This window comes from Electrona antarctica (genome assembly GCF_951216825.1).
Source record: "Electrona antarctica genome assembly, chromosome: 14".
NCBI classification, from domain to species: Eukaryota; Metazoa; Chordata; class Actinopteri; order Myctophiformes; family Myctophidae; genus Electrona; species Electrona antarctica.
In genome coordinates this window covers 5,055,196-5,072,418 of record NC_136795.1, presented here as the reverse complement: position 1 = coordinate 5,072,418, position 17,223 = coordinate 5,055,196, and the positions used below count along the sequence as shown (strand labels likewise).

Genomic DNA, 17,223 nt, shown 5'->3' with positions numbered 1-17,223 from the left:
GTGCACATGCACGCTCTACAGTGGGGGGAAGTGCAACAGGCCAACAGCATGTGCACCAAGGCCCGCCCCCACTCGATCATGATTGGAGGAAGGCCCCTCTCATCCTGATTGGATGAAGGTTTTGCCACCCGCCACCAAAACTGAAACTAGGGGGTTTTTTTTACCCCAGGGGCTCACTGGGGACAGGGAGGAACTCCTTATATGGTCAGCACACTCTATAGTAGGGAGGATTATCCAGAAAAAAAGAAAAAATAAGTGATATTTGAATTAAGTTAAATCACTGAATATACCTTTAAGGAGTGCCAGTAAATAACTGAGATATGGTCTAGTCTAGCTGATACAGATCTCCAAATGTTTACATAAACAGTACAATAAATACAAACAAAAGCACTGATTCTTAAAGTTCTTGTCAAATTGCATCTTAACTTTTTTTTTGCAAAAAAAAAAGTTTAATAAAAAATAGAAAAGCAGCAAAGCCAGCATCCATAATACATCAACATGGATTTTATTTTCATTTTAGTTTCAGATGAACATTTCACATTTGTTTTTTTTTATACAAAATCATTAGAAAACGTCTGACACTCCAACTCCCCCACTGCTATAGCCTTCTTTTGAACCTTTACACCTCACACATCAAAAAAGGAGAACGGGAAACCATCTGGACCAAAATGATGAGCCTCAAGCATTACGTTTCAGGGCCGGCCAAATTACAACCCACAGTTCGGTTTCTGCACGGCCGACAAAAGACACCCCAGAATTTCTAAGCTAAAGCTTGAATCCACGGCATGGCCTGGTAACATGGTCCAGTGGTGAGATATCTTGCCACATCAAGTCAAGTACAGAGAGGAGCAGTAAATGTGTTGAGCCGGATTTAGGAGGTGATTTATACGTTGTTGCACGGCGGTGTCGCGTACCAAAAATGGCTAATCTACAAAGCTCGTAAAGCATCGCACCGCAATGTGTCGTGACCTTGTAGACCTGCTATTTCCAGGTATAAATCAGGCATTAAACTTAGGGCGTCACACGCTGGAAATAGCCAATCTACAAGCCTGCCACGCGCCATGTTCCGTTGTGAGCACGTACTGTAGATCTGTAGAAATTACGCATTAAAGAAGATGCGAAGGATAACAGTGCGGCTGCTTACAAACAACTGCAGCGCTGAAAACTTTCATTTGGGACCCGAGTTCCTTTGTCTATCTGTCTCACGACCCATTTGATCATCTTGGTGTCCTCCTTACTGTATGGACACGTACAGTACCACATCAACACCACCATGCATGTTTTCTTACACATGACAAAATGATTGGTTATGATTGGTTACGTAGATTTTTTTTAAGAGAGAGAGAGAGACAGATATGAGTAATAGAGATTTAAGTCAAACAATGGCTGCAGGCCTTATAGAGGGGGAAGGGGTAGAAAGGTTCACTGTGCCAAGTGGACTGTGCCAACTAGAACAATTGAAGGCCAATTTCTAAAAGTTTTGTAAATTCCCAGCACGCCTGCGTCGCGCGCGCCCCACACACACACACCCCCACACACACACACACACACAGTATTTCAGCTTGCATAATCTTTCTCTATCACAGTCACCTCATCTTTCTCTATCAGTCACACACATATCAGCCAGCATACACACACATTCAAAAGTATTGTATATAGTGTATTCTCTGCCTCATGCCAAAAGGTTCAACGACATTCTTCGAAAGATAAAAACCAAAACGTCAGAGTGAACTACTACTCTCACACACACACACACACGCGCCCTACCACTGCAATATGCTTCACTTCTGGCAGGGACATGTGTAGGAGGCGACGGTGCGTGTGAGGAGAGGTTCTTATTAAATTAAATTAAAACGCACACAGGATTAGAATCAAAATGGAAAATAAAACAGCTTTCATTAGCCAAGAGGGAGTAAATCAACCCTCGCGAAACAAAACAAACCACGACGACAGGGGCAGAGAGGCACTTATAGGACGACCAATTCAAAATAACGGGAGCGCGTGGCGCCGTGTGCGTGTGTGTGACTACCTGGAGACAAGAGCTACATTTGCAAAGAGGATGTTGGGCACGCAGGCTCCAAAACACTCCTTTCACCAGGTATTCGCTTATAGGAGCACGTTTGTTTGTATGTATCATGGGTGGTTGTTGTTTTTGTTTTTTAAGCGGTTGGCACATGTACATGCAAAGCTTCAAGTTCACCCGCGCAGGGTAACTGAGGGGGCGAATTGAATCGGGGAGCGAGAGACGGGAGTAGGGAGGGTAGGGAGAAGAAAGGTGGACATGTACGTGGACAGACAAGACTGACGAAGACGGGCTCTTGAGTGTGCTCGGCCCCCCGTCTTTAATCCTGCCCTTCCCCCTTCCCCCTCCCCCCCTCGTGTCACATGTGTTCATATAGCAGCTCTGATTGGTCGCTGCAGCCGTCCGTCAGTCAGTCAGTCAGTCTCCAGGATGAGCGGCGGCTGCTCGTTCTCCTCCTCCAATCGTAGGTCGTTGAGGTCGTCCTCCAAGCCGGCCCCTCCCACGGCGCCCTGCTCCTCGCAGTAACCTAGCAGCAAGACACAGTTCAAAGGTCAAATACAACACCGGCTGGAATATTCCATTTAGACCCGAGGACGATTCTACATATGACTTCTACATCCATGTTTCTACTGTAGGTCAGTGGCGCCCAAACTATTTCATGTCAAGAACCCCTAGAATTATTCAAATTAAAAAAATTAAAAATTATACTAATGTATTTGGCCGCCGACCCCCATCTGAATATATTAGTTCCAGGGACCCCTCCAGAAGCAAAGATTTGAGTTAAAAAAAAAACGTTCACTCTGAAAGAATATATATATTCAAAGATTTGCGCCACATTTGTGATTTTTCCAAAATAGCAGATCTACAAGCTCGTAGCGCGGCACTGCGCTATGAGCTTGTAGATCTGCTATTTTTCAATAGCTAAAGTATAACATAACACTAAAAGGGGTTCCCGTCTAGAATGGGATATTCCCCATGGTCCCAAGACGAGGCGGTATACGCTCCAACTGACGTTCTTTGACGAACATTAGATTCAGATCAAACGCCGAAAGAATACTGTAGAACAAAGTATACAGGAAATATTTGACTTGACCCATTCAGGACGGGAACCCCTTTTGGTGTTTTAAGCATTAAGTTATACGTTAGCTATTGAAAAATAGCAGATCTACAAGCTCGTAGATCTGCTATTTTTGAAAAATCTTGAAAATGTGGCGCAAATCTTTGAATATATATTCTTCCAGAGCTAACGTTTTTAGCTCAAATATTTGCTTCTGGGGGGGGGGGGTCCCTGGAATAACATATGTGACTAAATTTGACTGAGGGGCTGCCATTGGATTTTTTGGAATTTTCGTTTTTTCATCCCATGTGAAAGCAGGGAATCATAGCTTCAAATTGACATATTGGTTGTTCAGTTTGACCCACCAGTTTTGGAGATATGGCTTATAGAGTAATGTCTTACAGAAAACAGAGAATTGAGAAAACAGGCTTGAAAGGTTCACTTCTGTGGACTCTAACATTACACCTAGCTACATGTTTAAGCATTTATTTCATATTTACATGTCGATTTCAGCTCCAACACTTATTTCAGACATGCTCTAGTATGTGAAGAGTCTGCCTGTGCTATTAACTCATTTTGAAAAAAAGAAAAAAAAGTGTTTCTCCTCTGGTGAAATGCTGGAATTTGCGCGATGGCAGTCTCTCAGTCAAATCTGGTCACATATTTTCAAATGGGGGGGGGGGTCCGCGGCCAAATACAGATAATTCTGGGGTCCTTGACATGAAAAAGGTTGAGCACCACTGACATAGAACCATAGGTTTTTCAGAAAAATCGGCCTGAGGCCTAAATAGGTTAAGCCCAGTCCACATAAATGTTTTACAACGCAACAAGTTGCAACTTCCACCACTTGCAACAGAACCCCAAACAGAACCCCAAACAGAACCCCAAAATTGCAAAGGTCCCAATTCAAAATGCTGCAGCTGGTTTTACCATTCAGTGATGTGGACTTCACTTTACTGAAACGTTTCGTCTTAAACTGGTTACAGTTTGGTTAATGATGAACTGAAATGTAAAGCTTCTTATCTGAGCAGCAGTGTCAGACATGTGAGGCATATTTTGTCCTACGAATACCTTTAGTGACCGCAGAGCCGTAGGTCTGAGCCACCAGCGGGCGATCGTGTGACCCCTGCTCCAAGATCTCGTTGGGCGCCTCGGCGCTGCCGTCTAACCTGGACACACAACACAAGGACCGACCAAAAATTACACACATACAGAGGCCTACATGGGCAACTGGCCATGTCCAGGCCAACATGTGGCCCTCAGGTTAACACAATCAGCGCCGGGATGTCTTTCAAATTAACAGATCGGGGGGCCGCGCAGATATGGCCGCTTTTACTCTGTAAAGCCCCCCCCTTCCATTCCGGACAAAAATCGATCGCGTTCATATTTTGAGAGAGGCAGGTCAGAAGTCAGAAATGAAGAGCTTAGTATATCCATCTGATCAAAACCACGGAGAGCGCCCTAGAGGATTCTTTCTGCAGCGTTAACAGGGAAGTGAATGGGACCGCGGATGTGCGAAGAGCGAAGACTATGGTGGCCTTGGAGGCCAACTCAAAAAGAACAAAATTTTAGAATATTTTTCTCTCGTTTGATATCAATAATAATGCGCTAGGACGTGTAACCCGTCGGTTGGATTTGCTTTCAATTAAAATATAGCAAAAATAGCTGATCTACAAGCTCAAAACGCATCACAGATCGGCTATTTTTGCTACGACAGTGGCAAAAATAGCCACAGAGTGTGGAAATATTGTGGCTTTCTCCATTGTCAAAGTTGCCCACCCCTGGATTACACACACACACACACACACACACACACACACACACACACACACACACACACACACACACACACACACACACACACACACACACACACACACACACACACACACACACACACACACACACACACACACACACACACACACACACACACACACACACACAGTCTGTTTGTTTACATATACAGAGGCAGTAGTACAGCATGTTCCTGGTGTGCGTGTGCGTTACCTGTGCTGTTTCATAAGTGTGCATTCTCCTCCCTCTTGAGGGTCTAGGTTGTACAGATACAGGTAGCCATCAGCGGCCGCCACCAGCAACCGTGGGATCTTCTGGATCCTGTCATGTCAGCAAGGACACACACACACACACACACACACACACACACAATTTACAATTACAATTTAGGCATTTAGCAGACGCTCTTAATCCAGAGCGACTTACATTAAGCAATAACAAAAAGCATGGCATACATCACATGTATAAAAAGTAGTTATCATGAATCATGCGTAAACTAAGAACGTAACAGTGGAGTATCTATGTAAACTATACATACTATACTATATAATATATTATACATGTGTACTATAAAGTGCTATGACTACATAAAGTGCAATTCTAGAGCTGTCTACATAACAAGCTATAAGTCTGTTTAAAATACTATCTAAGTCTACATAATGTGCTATCTAAGGGGCTAGGCTAGGGCAAGTGCTACGGGCCATGGTGGAGTCTGAAGAGGTGGGTTTTCAGACTACGGCGGAAGATTGGGAGTGAGGCTGCAGTTCTGACTGCAATGGGAAGTGCATTCCATAGTTTTGGAGCCAGAAGGGAGAAGAGTTTGGGACGTGTGGAGCGTTGTCCCGGCGTTTTTAGTGAAGGTACCTCCAGCTTCCCTGCGTTGGCTGATCTGAGTGAGCCACACACTTTAGAGTACTCGTTCTAAGGCAAGAACAGACAGTGACAATATGCAGTCTCTGCAGTGTTTCGAACAACAAACACTAAATAATAAAGGCCTCATAAGTAATCGCTTGGGTTGTCTTTTTCTTTCATTTTGTGTGTGTGACATGTGTGTGTGTGTGTGTGGTTAGTTAGCATGACATCATCATGGTTCCTAGCTACTCAAAATGAAATGAGACATTGATTTGTTTGACTCTGTGTCTGGCTCTGGACATGGTCTCAGTGTCTGGCTCTGGACATGGTCTCAGTGTCTGGCTCTGGACATGGTCTCAGTGTCTGGCTCTGGACATGGTCTCAGTGTCTGGCTCTGGACATGGTCTCTGTGTCTGGCTCTGGACATGGTCTCTGTGTCTGGCTCTGGACATGGTCTCTGTGTCTGGCTCTGGACATGGTCTCTGTGTCTGGCTCTCTGTGTCTGGCTCTGGACATGGTCTCTGTGTCTGGCTCTGGACATGGTCTCTGTGTCTGGACATGGTCTCTGTGTCTGGACATGGTCTCTGTGTCTGGCTCTGGACATGGTCTCAGTGTCTGGCTCTGGACATGGTCTCTGTGTCTGGCTCTGGACATGGTCTCAGTGTCTGGCTCTGGACATGGTCTCTGTGTCTGGACATGGTCTCTGTGTCTGGCTCTGGACATGGTCTCTGTGTCTGGCTCTCTGTGTCTGGCTCTGGACATGGTCTCTGTGTCTGGCTCTGGACATGGTCTCTGTGTCTGGACATGGTCTCTGTGTCTGGCTCTGGACATGGTCTCTGTGTCTGGACATGGTCTCTGTGTCTGGCTCTGGACATGGTCTCTGTGTCTGGACATGGTCTCTGTGTCTGGCTCTGGACATGGTCTCTGTGTCTGGACATGGTCTCTGTGTCTGGACATGGTCTCAGTGTCTGGCTCTGGACATGGTCTCTGTGTCTGGACATGGTCTCTGTGTCTGGACATGGTCTCTGTGTCTGGCTCTGGACATGGTCTCAGTGTCTGGCTCTGGACATGGTCTCAGTGTCTGGCTCTGGACATGGTCTCAGTGTCTGGCTCTGGACATGGTCTCAGTGTCTGGCTCTGGACATGGTCTCAGTGTATGGCTCTGGACATGGTCTCAGTGTCTGGCTCTGGACATGGTCTCAGTGTATGGCTCTGGACATGGTCTCTGTGTCTGGACATGGTCTCAGTGTCTGGCTCTGGACATGGTCTCTGTGTCTGGACATGGTCTCAGTGTCTGGCTCTGGACATGGTCTCTGTGTCTGGACATGGTCTCAGTGTCTGGCTCTGGACATGGTCTCAGTGTCTGGCTCTGGACATGGTCTCTGTGTCTGGACATGGTCTGTGTCTGGACATGGTCTCAGTGTCAGGCTCTGGACATGGTCTCTGTGTCTGGACATGGTCTCAGTGTCTGGCTCTGGACATGGTCTCTGTGTCTGGACATGGTCTCAGTGTCTGGCTCTGGACATGGTCTCTGTGTCTGGACATGGTCTCAGTGTCTGGACATGGTCTCAGTGTCTGGCTCTGGACATGGTCTCTGTGTCTGGACATGGTCTCTGTGTCTGGACATGGTCTCAGTGTCTGGCTCTGGACATGGTCTCTGTGTCTGGACATGGTCTCAGTGTCTGGACATGGTCTCAGTGTCTGGCTCTGGACATGGTCTCTGTGTCTGGACATGGTCTCTGTGTCTGGCTCTGGACATGGTCTCTGTGTCTGGACATGGTCTCTGTGTCTGGCTCTGGACATGGTCTCAGTGTCTGGCTCTGGACATGGTCTCTGTGTCTGGACATGGTCTCTGTGTCTGGCTCTGGACATGGTCTCAGTGTCTGGCTCTGGACATGGTCTCAGTGTCTGGCTCTGGACATGGTCTCTGTGTCTGGCTCTGGACATGGTCTCTGTGTCTGGACATGGTCTCTGTGTCTGGCTCTGGACATGGTCTCAGTGTCTGGCTCTGGACATGGTCTCTGTGTCTGGACATGGTCTCAGTGTCTGGACATGGTCTCAGTGTCTGGCTCTGGACATGGTCTCTGTGTCTGGACATGGTCTCTGTGTCTGGCTCTGGACATGGTCTCTGTGTCTGGACATGGTCTCTGTGTCTGGCTCTGGACATGGTCTCAGTGTCTGGCTCTGGACATGGTCTCTGTGTCTGGACATGGTCTCTGTGTCTGGCTCTGGACATGGTCTCAGTGTCTGGCTCTGGACATGGTCTCTGTGTCTGGACATGGTCTCTGTGTCTGGCTCTGGACATGGTCTCAGTGTCTGGCTCTGGACATGGTCTCAGTGTCTGGCTCTGGACATGGTCTCTGTGTCTGGCTCTGGACATGGTCTCTGTGTCTGGACATGGTCTCTGTGTCTGGCTCTGGACATGGTCTCTGTGTCTGGACATGGTCTCAGTGTCTGGCTCTGGACATGGTCTCTGTGTCTGGACATGGTCTCAGTGTCTGGCTCTGGACATGGTCTCTGTGTCTGGACATGGTCTCAGTGTCTGGCTCTGGACATGGTCTCAGTGTCTGGCTCTGGACATGGTCTCTGTGTCTGGACATGATCTCAGTGTCTGGCTCTGGACATGGTCTCTGTGTCTGGACATGGTCTCAGTGTCTGGCTCTGGACATGGTCTCTGTGTCTGGACATGGTCTCAGTGTCTGGCTCTGGACATGGTCTCTGTGACTGGCTCTCTGTGACTGATTGAGATCACGATTCTCATTTACTCCATGAAAACATTATATTGTCTTTCGTCTGTAGTTGCTGAACATTCAAAATGTGTCACCTGGAACCAACTACTGTGGCTTTAAACAGACAACATCAAAGTGCTTGACTTAAACCTCTCCTTAGGTGTATGAATCTAGAGCTCCATCTTTTTTCGATTAATTGTGCAGCACTATAGGGATGTGTGTGTGTGTGTGTGTGTGTGTGTGTGTGTGTGTGTATGCGTGTGTGTGTGTGCACTCACACAGCTAGGGCACAGATGTTCTTGTGTCCAGAGAAGGGCAGCCGTACGGTGGCGAAGGCTCGTCCCTGCGTCCACATCTCTGTGACCTGGGCTGGCAGGTAGGTGGTCGACGCCATCAGCACTTTCCCCAAGTACCCTCCCCATGTGGTGGGCTCCTCCGCTGGGCTACACACACACACACACACACACACACACACACACAATAAAGAGCATAAGAAAATGAGAGAATAACTGATTTAAGCGACACAAGCGAGCTACGTAGTGTTTCTCACTTGTAAATCGGTAGTCCCTGCTGGCTAAAATAGGCATGCTAGCTATAATTCTACGTAGAAAATGCAATGCACACTTGTACATCAGTTACTTACGGCGGCAACGACGCCATCACGCGTACGCTCAGGTGGATAATAAAGGTATATACACTCACACATACTTCTCCTTCTGCGTCTCCAGTTTGAAAATGTGGACAGTCTCTGTGTTGCTGGAGGCAGACAGGTAGAGGCCCTCCATACTGAACGCCAGCGAACAGATACTCACGCACCTAGAAGATAGGCATTACTATACTGTTAGGAGGACAGAAATGCTCATTTCTCAAATCCTAAATCCTACAATACTTGTGCAGTCAATTTGCCGTCACAACTATAGCAATGTGCGTACACGCACACACACATGCCGAGTAACTGAACTGAATGAACTGCTGTATACGAGTCGTCTGTAAATGATTTCACTACCTCTTGACTCCTCGTCGAAACTCAAAGAGTTTCTGTCCCTCTGGGATGGAGAAGACACGAATCACTGTACCCTGAGAAGTATTGAAAGACACAAAAAACAGCACAGATGTACAGTAAGACATACAGTATATCGCCAGAAAATGAAAAGGAGGTTCATGAATGTCCCCCTGCAGTGAAACTAGGGCACACACTGATATTACCAACAGAACAGGCCAAGTAAAGACATACCTTCTCCGAGGCTGTGGCCAATTTGGTTCCACTAGCATCAAAGGCCAACGCAGCTAAAGGACTGTCATGGGCTGGGATCATGTTAGCCGCCCGCTAGAAGGGTGAAATGCACAGACGGTCACTAACTGATACAGCGTTAAGACACATACTGCTGCTCAATGTCATTCTAATCCACTCCACCTCCATTTGCACATCCAGGTTAAGGGCTCACCACATTGAATGAAGGCTCATCCAGGTTAAGGGCTCACCACATTGAATGAAGGCTCTCACCACCCAAATAGTTAAGAAGCGGACGCAGACTAGAAACCCCTCTGACAGCGAGTCTGCATCGAAGCCGATTCAACACAGAACCCTAAACGGAAGCGCACTTACAAGAGGATGATACCGACTTAACCCATTTGGCCCGACGTCAAAAAAAAAGTTCGCTCTGAAATAATATATATTCAAAGATTTGTGCCGCATTTTTACGATTTTTCAAAAATAGCAGACCTACAAGCTCGTAGCGCGCCACTCGGTGGCACGCTATGAGCTTGTAGATCTGCTATTTTTCAATAGCTAAAGTATAACATAATGCTTAGTTAAAACACCAAAAGGGGTTCCCGCCCAGAATGGGTTAACCCACAGCACTACCTCTAAACTGAAGTGCATATACAAGTGGATATACCAACTTAACACACATACAAAGGGGCCTGTGTTTGTGTGTGTGTGTGTGCGCGCGCTGACCTACCAGGTTGACAGTGTCAAACACTTGGACCTCTCCTATCGTGGCACTGCCAGGGTAGGCAAGGTAACAGTTATCATTGCTGATGGAGAGGGCACACAGACCTAGAGAGTGGGAGGGAGAATGCAGAGAAAGGAATTACACTAAAGGCCATTACACACTGGCCCATTAGTGACGCGACGCGAATAAACCACCCGATAAGGCAAGATATTTTTTTGACGCAGCTGCCTAATAGTGTTTCCCAAACTTTTTCATGTCAAGGACCTCCAAATTGACACTAATTAGCCTGCGGACCCCCATTTGAAAAGATATGCCAGGGACCCCCATAAGAGAAGATTCTTAGGGCTCTAGCAGAGATTCTCAAATCGATTAATTTCAAGGACCCCCAGTTTGACATGCATTAGCCTACGGACCCCCATTTAATGGCATTTCTATCTCTGGGACCCCCAATTTATGTTGTAAAATCAATGTTAATTTAACTCTGTGTGTACAAATGGAACCAAACCGGTCCGTTTGGTTCCAAGTTACTTAACCACCTACAAGGTAACAGAAACTAAAAGAAAAAGGAGTAATAGAACATGTAGACAAAAATTCTTAATATACATTTTGGCTAACGAAATCCTTTCACCTGAGGGGAGTTTCCCCGGTTGGACGTAGCGTGTGGAAGAAACACGTTATTCCAACCAGTTCCTTTCCCCTCCATCAGGCGCCCCGGCTGGCCAGGGGGAGGTAGTTTAGAGACCAGGATTACTGCATGTTTTTTTGTGAGGGTACCCTAGGGGACAACCCCGCCTCGGGTATTGGCACTGATGACGCAGAGGAGAGAACACGCCCCCAGCGTCCCCAGCGGGAATCGAACCCAGGACCTTACTACCTACTGTGCCACCGTGCCCCTCCTTCATCCACTTGCAGATTAGCCATTATTAAATCTAGTATAAAGCCCTTGGGTATACGCATACGGTCAACTAAGTATAGGGTTTGAGTGGTTTAATTACCACCATGGTGCCACCGAAAGTGTTGCTTATTTAGGATATTTATTCCAAGCCGCGAGTGACACAGAAAACACAAGAGATTATAGACAGGGCAGCCTGAGATGAGATGAGATCATCTTGGCCATGCATTGTTGTGAAACCTCACCTGTGGGGTTGGGTGGGGTCTCTCTGATGGTGTGCAGGACTTTCATGTCCCTGATGTTGTGGATGTACAGTGACTCCTCCAGACAAACTATAAGCCTCTGTAAGGGAAACATAACCCCACCATCAAAGACCAACACGACCCAAAGACCAGAGGAAGCACAAATAAGACAGCTTTTTTCTTTTTCTTTTTTATGAGCGAGCAGCGTGTTTGATGTATTTGTTTCTAAACGGCTGTTGAACTGTGGGCCAGTGTGTGTGTGTGTGTGTGTGAGATCTCTAGAGCACAACCATCGTCCAGCATGTCGGATGACTGAACTCCAGAACAATACATGTGTGTGAATTTTATACAGTCTTACTCAGAGGAGGAGGAGTAACTGTTGGTCACATGACCAGACAGGTAGCCTCTACATCAGACAATGGGATAAATGTAATTAGAATGACAAGTGGTCCAAGTGTGGGTGGGTTTGAAGAAACTGCGATGGGTAAACATGACCTTACAAAGACATCGTCTAGGCTGGTGTTGCTAAAACAGCTGGAGACTGGAGCCATCTCACACCAACACTTGTCATAACAAAAGCCTATTGATGTGCGTAAATGGTTGATTAAGTCAAGAGAGGCCTATTACTTACAGTGTAGACCACACCCAGCTAGACTAGACAATCAAGATATGCAGTTTTAAGAATGAATAGTGTGAGTGCAGATTCACACAATTATGTTTGAATGCACGATTTCATATTTCCCATTACAGTGTGTGTGTGTGTGTGTGTGTGTGTGTGTGTGTGTGTGTGTGTGTGTGTGTGTGTGTGTGTGTGTGTGTGTGTGTGTGTGTGTGTGTGCGTGCGTGCGTGAGTGACTAATGGGCTTCTGCCCGCCTGTTGAAATAAGAGACCATGTATAGTTGTATGAATGAAACCGTATAGGAATGTGTGTGTGTGTGTGTGTGTGTGTGTGTGTGTGTGTGTGTGTGTGTGTGTGTGTGTGTGTGTGTGTGTGTGTGTGTGTGTGTTTCCCCCCCTACCTGTCTATTGAGTTTGACGGCCAGTATGGTGTTGGAGTAGGAGTAGTTACAGATCTCCGTTCCCTTCTTGAAATGACAAACTTTGAGCTTCCGGGGCGCCTTCAGACTGACGATAGCCACCAGACTGCTGGAGAATAGACGCTCCACAATACACACATCCTCCGTGTCCGCTGAGGAAGATTCAGACAGACAGACAGACAGACAGACAGACAGACAGACAGCACAGGTCATGAATCAAACCCATGACACAGAGAAATGTACGTTTAGTATGTGTCATAGTCCACTGAGAAACAGTCAGGCAGTCAGTGGGTCTATTCCTAATGGAAGACTTTCTAGTAATGATGGCCCATCGAGGTTTCTTTTCCCCACAACAGGCTGTGGTTTAAGTGGTTAATGAATATTTTAAAGTATTGTGTATGTGCTGCTGATGTGCAGTCATTGTATCTTGGCTTATGAGTTGTGTATTAATGCTGATGACCCATTAACCCATTTTGGGCGGGAACCCCATTTGGTGTTTTAAGCATTGTGTTATACTTTAGCTGTTGAAAAATAGCAGATCTACAAGCTCCGAGTGCCGCGCTACGTCAGGCCTAAATGGGTTAACGTAACGGCACACTGCAAATGGCTACGGAAATGTGCAGAACAAAGATATAAAGAAATGATTGTCATACTACTCGTTAGTTCCGCACGATTCTTGCTCAAATGTGAATCTCGATTTTGCTCCACGAGAGAATTTTCCATGAAAATATTTATTGTCTTTAGTCTGTAGTTGCTGAACATTACTACATTCAATGCAGAGATTAAAATAGGGTGCATTTTGCATCCCAAAACGCAGTTTATAGTTAAGGGACGTCACGCAATAAAACAACGACCTCTACATCCACGGGATGCACTACTACTGTACTACTGTACTGTTTTTTATTCTAGTTTATTTTGCTAGCTTTAGTTATAATAATCATTTCTTCTATTTTCTACATTAATATAACCACATTATAACCATATAAAAAGAAATGGGAGTTAAATGCTGCAATTTGTAAAAATGGCAAAATATGACTCCTATTGAAGTGGGACTCATAAAATGTCCCTGGGACTCATCTAAATTCTAAAAGACCATCCCTGCATCCCGGGACTCATTACATTGAAAACCTATTTGCATCACTGACATTCAAAATGTGCCACTTGGCTGGAGCCAACTACTGTGGCTTTAAACAGACAACATCAAAGTGTTTGACTTAAACAGACAACATCAAAGTGTTTGACTTAAATCTCTCTTATAAAGTCTCTCTCTTGTAGCAAAAACATAAGAGTAACTAAAATGTATCAGACAGTCAACTAGTGCTGCACCATTTTTCACGATTCTTCACAAAGTGAGATTGCATAGGTGTCTGAAATTAGATCACACACACACACACACACGACAGCGAAAGAACAAACTAACGGAAGATACTCACTACATTCATAAATCTGCTCCAATTTGTCCACAGACGAGAGGGAGAAGAACTTGTATCCTGATTTGGTGCCAACAGCTAAGGACCTGCGCAAAGTGATTGCAGACACACCAGTAGCAATTATCCAACAATGAATGATGCAGAGAGATGTCAGACACACACACACACACACACACACACACACACACACACACACACACACACACACACACACACACACACACACACACACACACACACACACACACACACACACACACACACACACACACACACACACACACACACACACACACACACACACACACACACACACACACACACAATTCAATTCATAGAAATATCCTAAATGAAATACATTCAAATAAACACTGGGAAATGTCCTGGTGTGTATACATTGCAAATCCCAAGCCTTTAGCATGAGATTGAAGCACATACCAAAAATGACACAAGAAAGAAAAAAAGACATCCCCTTTGGCCGTTTCCTCCCTGTCTCGACCACGCTTCCCAGTGACTGTCACCAAATCCTAGTGTGTCACCTGCTCCCCACATGGTGATGACAGTGTGGCTCACACGACACAATAACATGTGTTGTAATAGCCGCAATTTGCAACTCTAGATTTTTTTTACAATGGGATGAATCTAGAGTTGCAATACCCTCCATTGACTCCCCACTCATCATTTTGCGTTTGCGATCTGCTGGTCTTAAACAACGTTAAACTCACCAACATTGCAGCTGTAGTCCAAGCTTGAATTTTGCTCTTTCAATCTGCAAAGCTTGTTTTTCATAAAAATCCCCCGTAGACATGTTATGAGCTACTTTCTGTCCAAAATATTCCACAAGTGATATTCCGATCCGCCATTTTGGAATTCTGCGACGGGCCGTAAAACAAGACGTGAGGGGGAGAGCTTGTTTAATAGAATCTTACCCATAGAGTATATAAAAGGATAGAGACTGATCTGGCGCGAAGCTCCGCCCCCCCAGCTATTCATGTCAGTGGAAGTTGCTCAGTGGCGTTTTGAAGCACCCGGAAGACTGCCGGAAGTACCGTCTGAGAACGTCTACATCCGCATTTGACCACCACATTTTGGTGGTCAAATGCGGAAGTGCAACCGAGCGCTCAATGTTAAAGCCCAGCTGCACGGGGTTTCCCGGTCATGAATCCACGGGTCCGCCTGTAGTCCCTCCTCCTACCACTAGGGAGGAGAGCTTCAGCGTTGAATAGCCTCACTGGCTAGCCTCGGTCCCAGGCTCACTTAACTGCGAAAAGAAGAGCCTGGTCACAACGTAAGGCAAAGAAGCTATCGGCGGACGTATCCTCCGGAACATCCATCAGATGTATTTCCCCCGGATACGATATTTTCCCGACCAATCACAACACTTGTTTCATTCGCGGAGAATGTGAACTGATTTGTAAAGCATCAACGTCATTTCCTTGTTTCGGTGGAGACTAGTAAACACAGCCGCACCGCTTGACGTAGTTATTTTACACGCAACACTTCCGCTGATAGTCTTTTCAGCGTAGGTCTTGCCCAGGGTGCTCACTGGCCCCTTGATCTTACCTGCACAGGTAAGACACCCAAAGAAGAGGCCGACGCAGCGCGACGCCCCGTCACGCACGGCCTTCTATTAAACAAGCTCTCCCCCTCACGTCTTGTTTTACGGCCCGTCGCAGAATTCCAAAATGGCGGATCGGAATATCACTTGTGGAATATTTTGGACAGAAAGTAGCTCATAACATGTCTACGGGGGATTTTTATGAAAAACAAGCTTTGCAGATTATAAGAGCAAAATTCAAGCTTGGACTACAGCTGCAATGTTGGTGAGTTTAACGTTGTTTAAGACCAGCAGATCGCAAACGCAAAATGATGAGTGGGGAGTCAATGGAGGGTATTGCAACTCGATTCATCCCATTGTAAAAAAAAATCTAGAGTTGCAAATTGCGGCTAGTGTTGTAATAACATTAGCCTCTCTGACCAAGGACAGTGATCAGCAAACCTATAGTTTCACCGAATGTCCCTCATACTACTACTAACATTACATTTTAAACTGCACACCAAAACACCAGGGGATTAATTCATTGCTGCCTACAACACTTCTACAAACACCAGCCATGTCCAAGTATACATAAAAACCACCCAAACAAAACATGCTAACGTTAGCCACGTTCATCAGACATTATCATCCCAAAGAACGAAGTCAAAGTCTAAGTTCTAAAGTTTTGCAATTCACTTTACTACATCATGCGTGTTACATGACACCTCCTGCGTGTTGTTAACTTGTTAGCTAAAGTTAGCGCATGTATGCTACACTGTGTGTGACTGTGTGCATCCATGCTAGTATCGATGGCTATAGCTAACGATCGACTAGCAGTGATAGGCAGGTGAAACCAAAATAACCATTTCAATGAGCCAGCAAGCGAAATAACACGGTGATCATGCATCGGAGAGGGGCCTCAAACAAAGCAGCCAACCTGCATTATTATTATTATTATTAGCCAACCATGGTAACGTCACAGAGCACCACCACCAGGCCAGGCCACGGTGGATCGGATCCCCCCGCCGGCCACTCTCCCTCATCCTCCCCGGCCCTTACTTACGTGTTGTCCTGGTTGAAGTTGGCGAAGAGGAGCTGGCTTCCGCCAGCATCCCCGCTTTGACTGGCCAGGTTCATGGGCTCGACACCATTGATTTACGGTGAGAATGTATTATTAGAGCAGATATTAAAGGCAGAGGTTTGTGACCGTCTGTGCTCAAAGGCTGAAGAAGAGAGGAGCTTCCATCGTCGCTTCTTCTTTCAGCCTTGTTCCAGTGATTGTTGTTGTTTTTTCCAGCTAGGGGCTGTTGCTCTCTCTCTCCCCCAAACCGCGCATGCTCTGTTTGTGTTGCTCGCGCAGCTAGCTCCGGTTGTACGACGGTGTCGTCGTAGCCAATGAAATGTTGTCTTCTTCTTCTTTTTGTTGTTTTACGGCAGTTGGCAACCAGATTATGGTGCATTACCGCCATCTAGTGGTGATCCATCTATTGGATCACCCGTACGAATCCTTTCCCTCTATATCCTCTCCCGAGTCCTTTACTTTGACTACCATACACAAAAAATAAAATAAAATAAATAATCAACCGCTCTGTTATTATCCTCCTACTCCGGACCCGAAGTAGGCATGAATCCCTCCCTCAACACAATGTCCAGGTCCTCCCCACTGACGTC

At 46.1% G+C, this 17,223-nt stretch overlaps 1 protein-coding gene across 1 annotated transcript; it reads right to left on the bottom strand.

Moving 5' to 3' along the window:
- Positions 1–484: 484 nt before the first annotated feature.
- wipi2 (WD repeat domain, phosphoinositide interacting 2) lies at positions 485–16,930 on the bottom strand. The gene is made up of 12 exons (XM_079520677.1): positions 16,616–16,930; positions 14,019–14,101; positions 12,568–12,737; positions 11,551–11,647; positions 10,420–10,517; positions 9,693–9,785; positions 9,465–9,535; positions 9,161–9,274; positions 8,737–8,901; positions 5,091–5,198; positions 4,152–4,249; positions 485–2,549 (listed from the first exon to the last, which is right to left on the bottom strand). Exons 1-12 carry the CDS (start codon positions 16,687–16,689, stop codon positions 2,437–2,439), a joined length of 1,284 nt encoding a protein of 427 aa, XP_079376803.1. The 5' UTR covers positions 16,690–16,930; the 3' UTR covers positions 485–2,436.
- Positions 16,931–17,223: the final 293 nt, after the last annotated feature.